We start from the raw sequence: 14,238 nt of genomic DNA, 5'->3' as shown, positions 1-14,238 counted from the left end.
TCAGCACAGTCTGCAGCTCCCACCCAGAGAGAGCTTAGTACCTCTGACCCAGCAGGAGGGCTCCTCGCCCAATCACTGTGGCCAGTGCAGCTGAGACAGGTGCTGGCTGGCTGGGCCGGGGCGGCGGACCATCTGGAGGGGTGTTCCCATGGGAACTTGGGCTGTGCTTTTCCAAGATTGGGTGCTGGGGCCACAGGCCACACAGCTGTGCGGTGTGGGGTGAGAGTCACCTTCTGGGCTTATTGCCCCAAGGGGCCATGCCCCTCCTAGCTTCCCCACCAAGCCCTTGGCCCTGTGCGGATGTGCCTGCCTGCCCGTCTGTGGCCGTCCCCACCCTCCCCGACTCTCAGGTGGCTCCCAGCAGCCCTGGGGCTTGTTTGGGTGCAGAAGTGACCATCAGAAGTTGTAATGGTCTGGTGGTGTGGGCCCCTTGGCTAGATTTCTCCAGCCAACTGCCCCTTTCATGCCCCAAGCCTCATCTGTGCCCCATCCTCACCACAGCCCCTGCCTGGCCGGAGCCTCCCGGAGGGTCTTGGTGTGGAGCACACCTCTTGTGGGGCCTGCGGGCTGGCTAGCATCACCAGGAGGTCCCAGTGGAGCATTTGAGGCAGTGGACTGTCCTGCTTCTAAAGTCCTCCTGGTGTGACTCAAACCCCCTGCCTTGTAATGAGCAGCCCTGGGGCACTCATCGGGGACATTCAGTCCTTTGTGTCCCTCCTCCTGGCCAGAGGCCTCTCCTGGAGCTCTGTCCCCCTGGTCCGTCTCTCCATGGTCTGAGAATGAGTGTCTCCCCCACACTGGACACTTCTCTTCAGCCCGGGTCCTGTCTGGGCCCAGGAGGATCTGAATGGACCGGACCTCAGAGGGTTCTGTCTGACCACCCTCCACCAGCACTGAACTGCCCCTGGTCACTGGCTGCCCAGCCAGACCTCGGGTGCAGGGGGCCCCCCCGGGTCGGGTTTGGAGGAAGGAAAGCCTGTGAGGGGTCTTGTGGAGTGGGTGGGCTCCCCCCTCCCCCTTGGCCACTACTGTGGGCACAGCTATTCTTAGCAACAGGAATATTTATCCTTTTCACTGACAGACGTCCCAGGAGAACTGCCCTGGAATCCAGGGATGGCCCCGCTCTTTCCCAGACCCCGTAAATTCCTCGGAAAGCCGGCCCAAGGGCGGGGGAGGCGTTTCCGGGCACAGGCACAGCTGCAGACCCGCTTGCCAGATGTTGGAGGTGCAGGGAGCCCGTGGGAATCGGGCTGACAGGAGCTGTGGGGTCCCTGAGCCTGGCCCTGCCTCTTCCTTGTAGCAGAGACTGCCTGAGTTGGAGGCAGCTGGCCTGCAGAAGTGACTGGCTCTGGTCTTGGCCTTGCTTATGTTCCTTCCAGCACTGTGCAGTCCAGGGGTCCCCTGGAGGACACCCTGGAAACCGTTGTGTGGCCTTTAGAGTCCCTACAGAGCACCCGGAGCCCAGCTGGGAGCCCTTTGCCACCAATCAGGGAAGGCTGCCAGGAGGTGGTGTGTTTGTGGGTTTGTCCTCATCCAGGCTGGGGGTGGATACAGAGCCCCTCACCCTCTAGCACCCCAGGGTCCTGGTGCAGGAAGCCCCGGCCGGGTGCCAGCCAGACCCTTCTACCCTGATCCCTGGGACCAGCCCAGGGATCTGTCCTCCAGCCTCCAGTGCTAGCCCCAGGGCAGAGGGGTTAAGTGCCTGGGGCCACACAGCTGGTACCAAGGCCTCCCCCACTGCCGTCCTAGAAATCAAGCCACCCCCCACCCCCCTCCACCTCTCTCTGCAGAGAAAATTGCTGTTTGGAAGGCCAGATGGAGGAGCTGAGTCTAATGGAAACCACGTCCCTCCCAGGGTGCCCAGGGCTTAATGAGGAAGAGCCAGGGAAAATCATGCGCAATGCTCGTGAAATGTGGGGAGGGGGGGTGCTGGGGGGGGGCGTGTGTGTCAGGCTCTCCAGTGAGCGAGCTCGCCGGGCAGGCAGGGGATTTGTCACGCCTGCGGTCTGTCTCGCTCCCTCCCCTTCAGAAGAAACGGGAAAGAAAAGGAGGTGCAGAGGAAGCTGCGCGCGGGCCTCGCGGCTGTGGGAGGAGGCCCCGGCTGGCCACAGCCCAGCAAGCACACATACCCCCCCACACCGACTGTGGGAGGAAGGCCGGGCTGGCTACAGCCCAGCAAGCACACACACGCGCACACACACAGCGCACACACACACCCCCACACACACACCACACACACAGGCACATGCACATATACACACACTGGGAGGAGGGCCGGGCTGGCCACAGCCCAGCAAGTGCGCATGCACGCGCACATACATAATGTACACATGTACACACACACACACACACACACACACACACACACACCAGTTAAACTGGACACGGCACCGATCTGCTTGTGGTGGGGAGGGACCGAGGGCAGGACTCCAGCAGCAGCTGGCCTGTCCACCACGTGGTCCCGGGCAGCGGGAACCTCCGCGTTCCCACCTGTCGGTGGGCCAGGCTGGCAAAGCGACGCCTTCCCCTGTGTCGCTGGGACACTGCTGATAGCAAGGGGCGCTCAGCAGAATCCTGGGGTTCCCTGTGCCTGGGTTCCTTTGGAGGCTGGAGAGGCGAGGGAGGCTGGGGTCTGTTCGGGCTGCAAGGCTGGCACTGGACACTGGGGAGGGGGTCCCCTTCCCGCCCCTTGCCCCTGGGGTGTGAGCCCTGAGGGTGAGGATGCCCCAGGCCCCTGCATCACCACCACCCTGTGGGCATCATGGCTCCAGGAAGTGTACTCCCAGGAATTGTGGGTGCAGTCAAGCACCGTGAGGCCTGAGCCCAGCCCTCTGTGCGACCTTGTCCTCACGTCCCCACCCCTCCCTCAGCCTAGTTTCCACCTCCACCAGGACGATGTGGGGCTGGGATGTGGTCCAGCTAGGGTTTCTTCTGGCTGGGGCTGGCCTCCAAACATCCCCCGCCCCCCTTCCCCCATTGCCCCACCTATGGGGTCTGTCTCCCATCCTGCTGTACAGCCAGCCCCTCACTCGGTGCTCTGCCTGGAGTCCTCCCTGTGAAATGGTCAGCTGTGGTCACCCCCTCGGTCATCATCGTCACCACATCGTGGTCGAGGTAAAGGTCACATCACACGCATGGTTCAGGGCCACTTGGTGTGTAGCCGTGATGCCCTGCAAACCCCGCCCACCTCGAATTCCAGGACCTCCTCCCACCCCAGGAGGTCTTTATGCTCACGGCCCGTCACCCCTTTGTCTCTGGATGTGCCTGTTGGGGTCCCTTGTGCGCCCCTTAGGCTCTTTGCATTCGCACCATGGTTTCAGGGCACTGCTGTGGGCATGCCACGCCGTGCCACCTTTCATCTGTGGATGGACGTGTGGGTAGTGCTGGGGTTGGTGAGTTGGGCCTTTCCGAGCCAAGGCCCCCACTCCCCGCACGTCCCCCTCTGCCCCACTGCGCGCTGAGGTCAGGTAGACGGCCAGGGCTTTGGGACCGCATGTGGGCTTGGCGTGAGTGGCTCAGTTGAGAGGACAGGTCCCTGGGCACTGGCGAGGGCTCCAGGGTCAGGTTCACAGCCTCCGTCACCTGTGCCTGCAGTGGAGCCCAGGTTGCGGGGTGCGGGGCCAGGTCTGAGGGAGGCGGAGCAGCGATGGAGGCCCAGCATGGCTCAGCCCCCTGAGCAGGAGGGAGGAGGTAAACCAGACCCTGGGACCACATTGGCTGGGACGGCACGGGAGGTAGCTGACCAGGAGGGGCTGGACCCTAGTAGGAGAGCAGCCCTGCCCACCCCAGACGTGACCACGGGCCTCTGTCTTGAGAGGAGCCGCTGGAAGTCCGTGTCATTGTGGGATTGCCCTCATTCCGGGGAGGGAAGCCACGGGAGCAGAGCCGGGCTCAGAGGAGGCTCTGTCTCTCTGGCCCCTGCCTGCCTGCGGCGATGGATGGAGGGAGCTGCTGCCCTGCTCTGAGACTCTGAATCCCCAGGCAAGGAGGGGGTGAGCGCCCCCCACGGGGAGGGTGGGCCCCAGCCCTGTACTCAGTACAGATCGAAGTCCTGAAGGTCATGGGAAATGGGAAGTTGGCTGTGTTCGCCGCTGTCTGTCCCTCCGTCCGTGCAGGGTCTGCCTTTCCTCGGCCCACCCACCCCCTCTCTCCTTTACTTCCTCTGTTGACTCCTCCTTCCTCTGCGCCTTGTCTGTGCACACGACCACCTATCCCCTGCGGTCACAGCCATCCACTCTGCCTGGCCTGGCACTGCGTCCACTCTCAGTGTAGCCTCCAATCCAGGCATCCAGCTGCCAGCTGCCTGCCCCTTTGTCCCCTCTCTCCTTCCCTACTTCATCTGCCATCCACCCGCCCACCTGCCATCCATCTGCACACGCCTGTATACTCACTGTCCGCCCATCCCTCCACCCACCATCCCTGCATCCCTCCACCACCCGTCCATCCCTCCACCCACCATCCCTGCATCCCTCCACCACCCGTCCATCCCTCCCTCACCCACCACCCCTCCACTATCATCCATTCCTTCCACCTCCCCTTCTGCATCCATCCATCGATTCCCTTTCGATCCTGCAGTGGACACTCACCTGTGGTCAATGGGCCTGTGGCTGGATGTCAGTGTTTCGGCCAGGCCCACATGTAGTAGGAACTCATACCATCCATCTACAGGCAGGCCGAGCGTGGCCTGGAACTCAGGGCTCAGGCTGGGCTCTCCTTGCCCAGTCCCCTCTCTGGTGTGGTGGTGACAGGTCTCACCCCTGTGGGCAGCACCCTGGGCTGAGCTCTGCCCACGCTAACCCTAGTCCAGGTGGGCAGCCCCACCTTACAGAGCCCCAAGACCTTGCTGGGTGAGGGCCGTGGGGCAGGGCAGGCCTGTCCAGGACCCCGGTGACTGTTGGCTTCCCGTATCGGGGCCACCAAGGGCCTTGGTGCCCACACACAAAGGCCTGTGCAGCAGTCCCCATGGGGGACGGGCTAGAGTTTCATTGGAACACCAGGCGCCTGGGAGACTGGAAACGGAGCCTGAGCCACGTCATCAGCTCAGCCTCAGGCTCCGGTGGCTCAGCCCTGTGCTCACTTTGCCCGAATCCCCATGGCCTTCCCGGCTCACCCCACTGCCGCCGCTGCCACCACTGCCGCCTCCTTCGCCGCTTCTCTGCCCAGAGCCCTTTCCCTGCCAACCTTCGGCCTTGCTGTGGCAGGGCTCTGCTCAGGTGATGTGAGGTGAGGGTCCCCCCGCCCCCAGGATCACGTGGCCCCTTCCACACCTATTTCCTGCTGTCCCTTGTGCTGACTCCAGGAGATGGGGGCCACTGGCTGCCGTTGGGTGGGGCAGGGGGGGGTGCTGGGCCGGGCAGCCTGCTGCCTTGTTGCCCATGGGGTCACTGTGATTAGAATCCAACAAGCGGCCACATGCATGGGACTGTGACTCCTCACGAGAATGCCAGTCCCAGCAGGGTGGGATTGGGGCCCTGTTAGCTGGTGCTGTTGGTTTTTTTTGGGGGGGCGATCGAGTTGGTTCTGACTCAGGGTGACTCACGGGGCTCCCGAGGCTGTCATCGCCACCAGAGCGGTCCTCTGGTTTGAGCAGCTCAACTTCCGCTCCCGCCTGGCCACCAGGCTCCTTGTTCTGATACCCACCTCACCCCCCCTCTGAGCCACGTCCCACTTGGGGCGACCCCTGTAACGTGGAGCCAAACTGCTCCGGAGGGTGTGGACACTAGACCTCTACAGGAGCAGATAGCCTCGTCTTGTTTCCCAGGCGCTGTCACTGGGTTTGAACTGCTGCCTTCCTGGGCAGTCCAGAGTCTAGCCTGCGGCACCACCCGTAGGTGTGCCTCTTGGGCTGGGGGAAGGGGCCAGGCTGCAGGCTTCCTCTCGGGCCTGTCCCAAAAGGACATTGAGTCGTGGCGGGAAATATATCCACATAAGGGGTCTTCATAAAGTGTGGGGAAATTCTGTGACCTTTCCATTCCATTCTCCCCATGACCTTTACCCCCTTCTCTCAGTCCCTGGGAAAGTTGCATCACCAGACAGTGGCGTTTCCCTGCGGACTGTGTATCTGTGTGTAGGAGCCCGGGCGGCACTGTGGTTGGCTACGCACTGGGGTCAGCAGTTTGATCCCCCTGGCGCTCCGAGGGAGGAATATGAGGCTGTCTGCTCCCATCAGGAGGGGCCAGTCCTGCCCGGTTCTGAGCATGGGCAGGGACTCCCCGGCCTCCGTGCCTGGTTTGTGTGGCTGTGAGCTGACTCTGAACCTCCAGCCTCGCGGCTCACAGCTCCTCACTTCAGGGCTTCTCAGGGATCCTGCAGCAGCAGTGACCCACACAAGCATTTGTTGGAGTGACTAGTGGCCCTGGAAACTCACGTTCGTCCAAGAACTCGGGGTGTGACCCCCCCAAAACCAGGGTTTTGCAGGAGAAGGTCATCCTGGGAACAGTGCAGCCTTGCCTTTCTGAGAGACGAGAGTGCGGTGCGTGCGCGCGCGCACACACGAAGGAGGCCACTGCAGGCCAGGGGCTGCAGATAGCCACAGCAGCTAGGCGACCTGGGTCTGCAGACGGGGGGTGCAGGCTCAGTCCGCGGGAACGTTCACTCACGGCTGTCTCTGGTGACCTGCTCTGGAATGGTGTGTCCTCGGAAGTGAGACAGGAGGCCACGGGGGCTTTGCTGCCCTGGCTTGTCAGGGCCCCACAGCAGTGACGGGGGTGGGGAGTGGGGGTGCGTGCGTGCGTACGTGTGCTCGTGCGCGCTTGCACCCATGTGCGCACGAAGTCTCCTGGGACCTTGTTGGCACACTGACCTTGGCCACCGCACCCCTATGTGGCTCTTCCATGGGGCAACCCCAGCAGAAGTGGCTGTGCACCCCCCGCCCCATGTGACGAGCCCCAGTGCGGCGGCTTCTCACCCAGCTGCTAACTCCAGGGTTGGCAGGTGGAGGCAAGGGCTGGCCACCTGCTCCCATAAAGATGACACCCTGCGGAGGGAGCTGCCAGGGACTCGCCCCATCTTTGTGGGGCAGGGTCCTGGGTTCTGGGGAGGAGGCAGCAGCAGCTGCCCCTTCTTGTTCCCATGACTCTGATTGTGGGTGCTGGCCCCCACCAGCCTTAGGTCCAAGGTCAGGGCCCCTTAGTTCCCAGGAAGTGTCAGCTGGCAGGCAGGCAGCTCCCCCAAAGGCAGCCCCACTTCCGGCCATAATTCTACCCTCCCTCCCCCGGAGCAGAGCCGGTCACTGGGGATGGGAAAACCGTGTCATGCATCTTGGCAGAGCCAGCCTGTGGGGGTGGGAGGCCTGCTCGAGGAGGAAACTTTCTGCTGGGTGGGTATGTGGGTGCCGGTCCCACGTCCCACTCACTTGTTATTCACCCCCATGCTTCCTGAGCGCCTTTGTGGGAAGTGCGCCTCTGGGGACAGCAGAGGAAGCAGCCGGGGTCCCGGGTCTTGCAGGGTGGGCTTCCGAGGAGCAGCCGTAGAGCTGGGCAGCCACGCGGGAGCTCGAGCGCACAGGTGGGGGGACAGTGCTGCCGAAGCAGGCATGCTGTGTGCATACGTGTGTGTGCCTGTGTGAATGTGGACTGGCGTGGGAGGGACCCCACCAGGAGTTCCCATGCCCCATCTACAGCTGGGGAGACAGGCTCAGAGCTGAAGGCCTCAGACAGCTCACCACGGGCTCTGTCTGTCCGCCTGTCCCTGTCGCCCCACTCCCGCCAGCACGTCCTCGCTTGGTGGCTTAGTTGCTTACGCAGAATCCCCGGTCCACCTGGCTTCCCACAGAGCATGCTTGCAACCCCCAGCCCTTTCCTCTCCTCCTCAACAGCCTTCTGGGGCTGCCGCTGTCCTTGGAGCAAAACTGCCTTAGCTGCTCCAGAGGGCCATCGGGTCCAGCTCCCCTGACTGCTGCCCTGGGAGTCCCCCCACTCTGCCCCATTACTCCCCAAGGCCTTGAGGTGGGTGGGTGGGGCTTCCAGAGCCCCCTTCTCTCTGTAGTCACTGTGTTGCCTGCTGGAGTTGAGACCCTCAAGGCCCGAACCCGCCGTGCCACATTGCGTCCTCAGCCCTAGCTAGGGGTCAGCACCCCTGAGCCTGGTCCAAGCAGGAGCAGGGCCTCTCATCGCTGCCCTCCTCCAGCCCTGAATGGCCCAGAGCAACCCCGACCCCCTCATCTTTAAGTCTGCAGACCTTTCTGGTGAAGGGGGAAAAAAAAGCAAAGCATGTCTCCTGCTCCCGCATACTGTTGGGCTCCCACCCAGTCACAGTCCCCCTCGCAGGACCCCGCCTCATGCCCAGCCCTGGCCTGCACCCGAGTGGGCACCCAGCGAGCGAGGGCGGGACGTCTCCCGCCTGCAGATTTCCTCCAGCCGAGTCGCCGCATGCCCTCTGGTGCCACACCATGGGGGGGTTGCAGAGCCCGGCTTCTCTTTGTGGCTGAGCAGCATTCTGCCACTCAATGGCCCTGCTTGTTGTTCCGTGGGGTGTTGACGGGCACTGGGCTGAGGGAGGGGCGCTGCTGGGAGCCCTGGGTCCAGGTCTCTGTTGGAGGGTCTGCGCTCAGGTCTTTGTGTCCAGACCTGAGCGGGCACTGACCGGGTCTGGGCACCGGGGTGGGGGGAGGGGGAGCGCCTTCTTGGTGGGTGGCAGGAGGCTGCGCCCTGTGCTGGGGTGGATGCCCTGGCCATGCCTCGTGGAGAGGAGGCTGGGGTGGGGAGGAGGGGTGCCACCCTCCAGGGCTCTGACTGCCCTCTAGGACAGAGCAGGGGAACTGCCCTGGTGGCTAGACTGTTTGCAAGTGGCTGGTGGGTTTGAACCGCCAATCTCTCAGTTATGAGCTGAGCAGTTCACCACCCGGACTCCCAGCCAAACAGTGAAAGCAGCTGACACTGGGTTGGCACGGTGAGGCTCCTGGGAGAGGCATCTTGGCTCCTGTCTCTCCTGGTTGAGGCGAGCAGGCATCAGGGACAGCTGTCTCCAGGACACCTTTCACATGGCCTTCCTGCCCCATGGCTGCATTTGCTGCTAGCCTTCTGCCCCACGGCCCTGAGCCGCGTGCTCCGCCTGCCCTGGCAGACGGGAAGGACTCGAGGAGGGTAGGGTTGCTGGAAGCTTCCTGAATCTCGGTTTGCCCGTGTCCCATCTGTGAGGCCGATACTGGGCCTCTAGCTCTCTCTGAGTTGTCCAGCAGGCCTGTGCTGGATGCAGGTGCACGGGCTCTGATCCACGTGCTTGGCTCTGATCCACGTGCTTGGCAAAGTCTGCCTGCCATGACCTTCCACCTCCTGCCCCTGTCTGCCCAGCTTTTACGTCAGCCACAGCCTCGCCTCCCGCACAGGCATTGCCCGGGGTCACCCCTGACCCACATCCATGCTCGGCCTGATCCTGGTTCACTTGTGTGCCCCTCCCCCTAGCCTAGGGTGACCAGATTTTAACATTGGTAAAGCGGGACACCATTGGTAAAACTCATATCCTGGCGAAATAGCCACATGGCAGCCAAAAACCGTATACCCTAGCTTGTCGTGCATTCTTTCCAAAAATCGGGACTTTTTAAAAACGCCGCGGGAGGTGGGAAAAATAGTTAAAAAGATGGACTGTCCCGCCAAAAGTGGGACGTCTGGTCACCTTACCCTAGCCGTGCCTCTCCAGTCAGGTCGTGGTGCCCGTCTGTTTTGTCTGGGCCTTCTGTGGAACTGTGTCCTGCTGAGGCTGGAATTTCCCTGAGGCCATGGAGTGAAGCTGGGGACCCAGTGGTGGCCGGGGCCAGTGGGTGTGATCAGGGCTTGGTCTGTGGAGCTTGGGGTCTCCTGAGTGAGTCTCCTGAGTGAGGCACCAATTGGTCAGGGCTAGTAGCGTGTGCTCACAGAGGATGCTGAGGTTTGTGTCCCTGCTGGGTGAGGCCCTTGGCCATGGTGGGGGTCCTCACTGGTGTGGGAGGGAAGTCCCTGGGGACTCCTGCTACCCGTGGCTGACCTGGCTTCTCCTGCCATCTCCTTACAGGTGCCCGTGGCAGCAGCTGATGACGGCTGATCTTTAACCCAGTGGCAGCCGAAAGCCTTGGAAGCGCCGTCATGTCGGGGTCTACGCAGCCTGTGGCGCAGACGTGGCGAGCCGCTGAGGCCCGGTACCCACCCCATGGCATTCCCTACCCTGTGCAGCTCGCCCGGCCCCACACGGTAAGGGCAACTTGGCCATTCTCTCCTGAGGCCTCCTGGGAGGTAGCCCAGGGCCGCCCGTGGAGGGTGGGTGAGGACCATGCACCCCCACCACCATGTTGCTTGGCTGCCCTTTTACTGCAGCCCTGTCCCAGATCTGCAGCTGCTAGGGGAGGGAGGGACGGGCTCTTGGAGTGGGGGCTGCCCGGTGAGAGCAGGAGACCCCCATGGACGGGTCTCTTCTGCCTGGGGAATGCGACTCCAGGCACATTGGTTCTTTGGGCCCTGGGGTGGGGCTGAGGGAGGGTCCCAGCTGGGTGTCTGTCTCTCAGGAGTGGGGTGGGGTAGGGGGTGGTGGCGTGGGCGGGCCTTTGCATAAGCATTTGCATATGAGCTCAACTGGTCCAGAGAGGGGAGTCCCTGAGGATGGCCCGATGTGTCCAGAGCCTCTGGCTGGGCCCCAGACCTTGTGCCTGCCCTGGGGGCCTCGGCGCCCCGTCCCCGCCCCCGTGCCAGTGGCCAGAGCTGTGTGGCCTCTGGGCGCTCGGTTCACTGGCTGACCCCAGCTTCCTCCCACTTTCCCTGCTGGGCCATCTGTGACGCGGGCTGTGGCTGGACAGCACCCAGGCTGAGGTCAGGGGGTGTGGCTGTGGGCCCTGGGCCAGCACAGCTGGAGCCGGGAGTGGTGCTACATAGGTCTGGGGGCCCGGCTGCTCCCCGCTCCTTGCTGGTGGACAGTTGCAGATGCCATCTTGCTGAGGGTCTCCCCCTGGCCCACCGTGCCCGCCGCCCCCTCTCCCTCCCCTCCCCCTGCTGTTGTGTTTAAGAGGAGAGACGAGCTCCTGGCAGCCTGTGAGGCGTGCTGAGTCCTCCTCTCTGTGTGTCTGTGTGGACGCATGTGTGTTTGTGCACGTGGGGCCTGGCAGAGACTGTGGTGGTGTGTGCTCGGGCCCCTGGGTGTGCCTGTGGGCCTGTGTCTGCAGGTATTAGCAGCGTGTGCCTGGAGGCCAGCCTGTCTCACCCAGTGCAGAAGAACCCCCCAAGTGTCCTCCTTGGATGCCTTTGAAGCCTGAGTTTGGCTAGTGGCTCCCTACCCCGCCCTCCAGGTGGCCAGAGGCTCTGTCCTCTGCAGTGTGGGTGACCTGGGCTGTGGGCGCAGACCAGCCTCGTGCCCCTGCAGGCCAGTCGTCCGGTGTGGAGTGTGGTCATGATGGGCGGTGCTGTGGGTCTGTGTGAGCTGCACATGTGGGCTCGCCCTGGGGTGCCCCGCCCTGCCTCTCCGGCTCGGCTTGTGGGGTCAGCCCCTCCGCACAGTCTAACCACCTTCTCTGGGTGTCCTCTGTGCTGGCACGGGCCGCGATGGGCAAGGAAACCTGCTCTTGTTGCCAGTCTCTCTCCTGACGAAGATGACAAGCCCCTGGGTGCCTGCACCTCAGTTTCCCCCGTCAGTGGGGCTGGCAGCTGTGGGTCATGACGGATGGCGGGGCGCTGGCTGTCTGGGTGCTCGGGCGACTGGGTCCAGTGTGGCTGTGGGGCCCAGACCTTGGCTACCCACCGTCCCCTGCGTGGCCTTCTCTGGCTAGGCCTGTGGTTTCTGTATGGGAGCGGGAGGCCCAGCGAGCGAGTTGGGGTTCACACAGCGGGGACGTGTTTGTCCGCCCTGTCCCTCCAGGATGTCGGGCTGCTGGAGTACCAGCACCACCCCCGGGACTACGCCGCCCACCTGTCACCTGGCTCCATCCTCCCGCCCCAGCGCAGGAGGCCCTCCCTGCTGTCGGAGTTCCAGCCTGGGGGTGAGAGGTGAGAGGCTGGGGGGCCGTGGGGGGAGGGGCGACGGGTAGCACAAGGCCATGTGGCCCTCAAGTGGACCCTGAGGACCTCTAGCAGCCTCTTGTCACCCAGATGTGGGGTGTGGGGGCTGGTGACTGGGTGGAAGACGTATATTCAGAGTTCCCCAGAGATCCAGAACCAGGAGATGGGCACGAGGAGGTCGTACACACACGCACACTTACACTTAAACGAGGAACTCCCAAATGTTTCTGGGAAAACAACAGAAAAGTAATGACACAGTGTAAACATATACACTCGTGCACATCACATGGTTACACACATGTCAGAAGTGTGTCGGTAGACACACAGAAGTTGTATGTATTGCATGTATGCGCAAGCATGCTCTTGTACGTGCACACATGTAGACATATGGCTATTTGGTATGTTCCTGTGTGTGCATGTGTATAGAAAGGTAACGCATACTAACAGATGTAGAAACCTGTGTTTATGCACATGGATGTGCATTGGTGTGTGTGTTACATGTACCCGTACATGTGAATCAGAAACCCTGGTGGTGTGCTTGTGCATTGGGCTGCTGACTGCAAGGTCAGCAGTTTGAAACCAGCAGCAGCTCTGTGGGAGAAGGAGGGGCTTTCTACTCCGGTACAGAGGTGTGGTTTGCCACTGTGAGTCACTGTTAGTTGGCATCGTTTTGGCGGCATTGTGAGTGGTGTGCGTGTGTGTGTCTAGACAGATAGTGGGAGTGGACAGGGCAAGGCCCTCAGAGCAGAGACTTGGCTGCCCTCCACTCAGATTGAGGAACGGTGATCCTGGCAGAGGGAACAGCAGGTGCAGAGGCCCTGAGGTGTGGAGTGTGCCCAGGAACCACCGGGGATCTTGTAGAAAGGCGGCTCTGACTGTGGGTCTCCCTAATAAGCCCCATGTGGACAAACCCTGCTGGCCCATGGCCTATCTGAGTTGGGGAGTCCATGAAGTGGGGTAACCCTTGACGTGGGGGTTGTGTCCAGGTGCCCACCCTGGTGAAGCCATTGCCATAAATGTGGCGGGTAGGCACCAACTTGCAGGGTGGCACAGCCCACAGTGAGTGTGGTCCATGTACAGTGGGTGCCCGGCAGGGCCTGGGGTGCAGCACCTCTTCCTGCCTGCCTTGATGCCCTGGACACCACCACCCCCTTCCCCGGCAGGTCCCAGGAGCTGCACCTGCGCCCTGATGCCCACTCGTACCTGCCCGAGCTGGGCAAGCCGGAGCTGGAGTTCATCGAGAGCAAGCGCCCGCGCCTTGAGCTGGCCCCTGAGACCCTGGCCCGGCCCTCGGCTCTGCTGGCCACAGGCCAGCCCGGCGGCCCCGAGGACCCCGTCAAGGTAAGGCTGCCGGGCGGGCCGGCAGAGGTCCTGAGGGTGGCTGCAGCTTGGAGGGTATGTGTGTGAGCATGTGCCGAGCGTGTGCCGCCTCCTTCCTTCTGGATAGATTTTCTCTGACTGCCTTCGACATGACTGGTCACCACTGGACTTGGGGTCTGGAGCTCTGGGCCGTGCCCTGAGGGGGTCCCTGCCAACAGGGGAGGCTTCACTGAGAAGTTTCTGGCCGTCCCCAGTTCCCTTCACTTGGCCCGTCCTGGCCTGGGGCTTCCTGGGTACAGGGGCCTGGGCCAGGGAGGGTGGGCAGGGGGCAGGCACAGAGAGTGGTCGGGAGCATGCTGACCATAGTGCTGATGGGGTGCCAGGCACCAATTCGGCCAGCACCTGTGGGGGTGGGCATGATCCCCTTTAGAATGGGCAGTGCCCAGATCACTCGGACAGGAGGGCACCACCCCTGCCAGGCAGCTGGGAGGTGAGAGCGGAAGTCTGGACTCGGGCCGCTCTTCCACAACGCCCCAACCTCCTCCCCCACTCTGGCCTGTGAACCTCGGCTGGTCCCAGTGTGGATGGACGCCTTTGGTGGGGGCTCTGGGCTGTTCCCTTCCTCCCACCCGCAGCCCACCACCTGGTTCTCAGGGTTCACCAGCCCTCTCCTCTGTGGAGCGCTGTCTCCCTTTGTTGCTGCCTGACTGCAGGCCTCCCTGTGTCCATCCGTCCCCCATCAGGGCACTTGGCTAGCACTCGGTATGCCAGGGCTGACGGGGGCTGGTGCCTCCCTGTGTTGTACGTTTCCACCATGTGTGCTCCAACCCCGTGGGCCTGTTCACTGCAGATGAGTGGTTAGCAAGCACAGGTCAGTCCGGGCTTACCTCAGTCCCACCCTCTGTCCCTGTCGGGGCCTGTGGATATGGAGAGAGACCTTGGTGCCGGATGCAGGGACTGTATG

General features: G+C 62.8%; 1 protein-coding gene across 1 annotated transcript in view; it reads left to right on the top strand.

Moving 5' to 3' along the window:
- NCOR2 (nuclear receptor corepressor 2) overlaps positions 1 to 14,238 on the top strand; it is a 99,355-nt gene that overhangs the window by 7,659 nt on the left and 77,458 nt on the right. The window contains exons 2-4 of the mRNA XM_045296729.1: positions 9,988 to 10,163; positions 11,815 to 11,942; positions 13,118 to 13,295. Coding sequence (XP_045152664.1) covers positions 10,059 to 10,163; positions 11,815 to 11,942; positions 13,118 to 13,295 — 411 coding nt within the window. The 5' untranslated portion in view covers positions 9,988 to 10,058. The remainder of the gene's footprint in view (positions 1 to 9,987; positions 10,164 to 11,814; positions 11,943 to 13,117; positions 13,296 to 14,238) is intronic.

The sequence above is a fragment of the Echinops telfairi genome, unplaced genomic scaffold, assembly GCF_000313985.2.
Source record: "Echinops telfairi isolate 266 unplaced genomic scaffold, ASM31398v2 ScPeMD7_7412;HRSCAF=8450, whole genome shotgun sequence".
Taxonomy (NCBI): domain Eukaryota; kingdom Metazoa; phylum Chordata; class Mammalia; order Afrosoricida; family Tenrecidae; genus Echinops; species Echinops telfairi.
The sequence above is the reverse complement of the archived record's forward strand: the minus strand, read 5'-3'. Positions and strand labels throughout refer to the sequence as shown.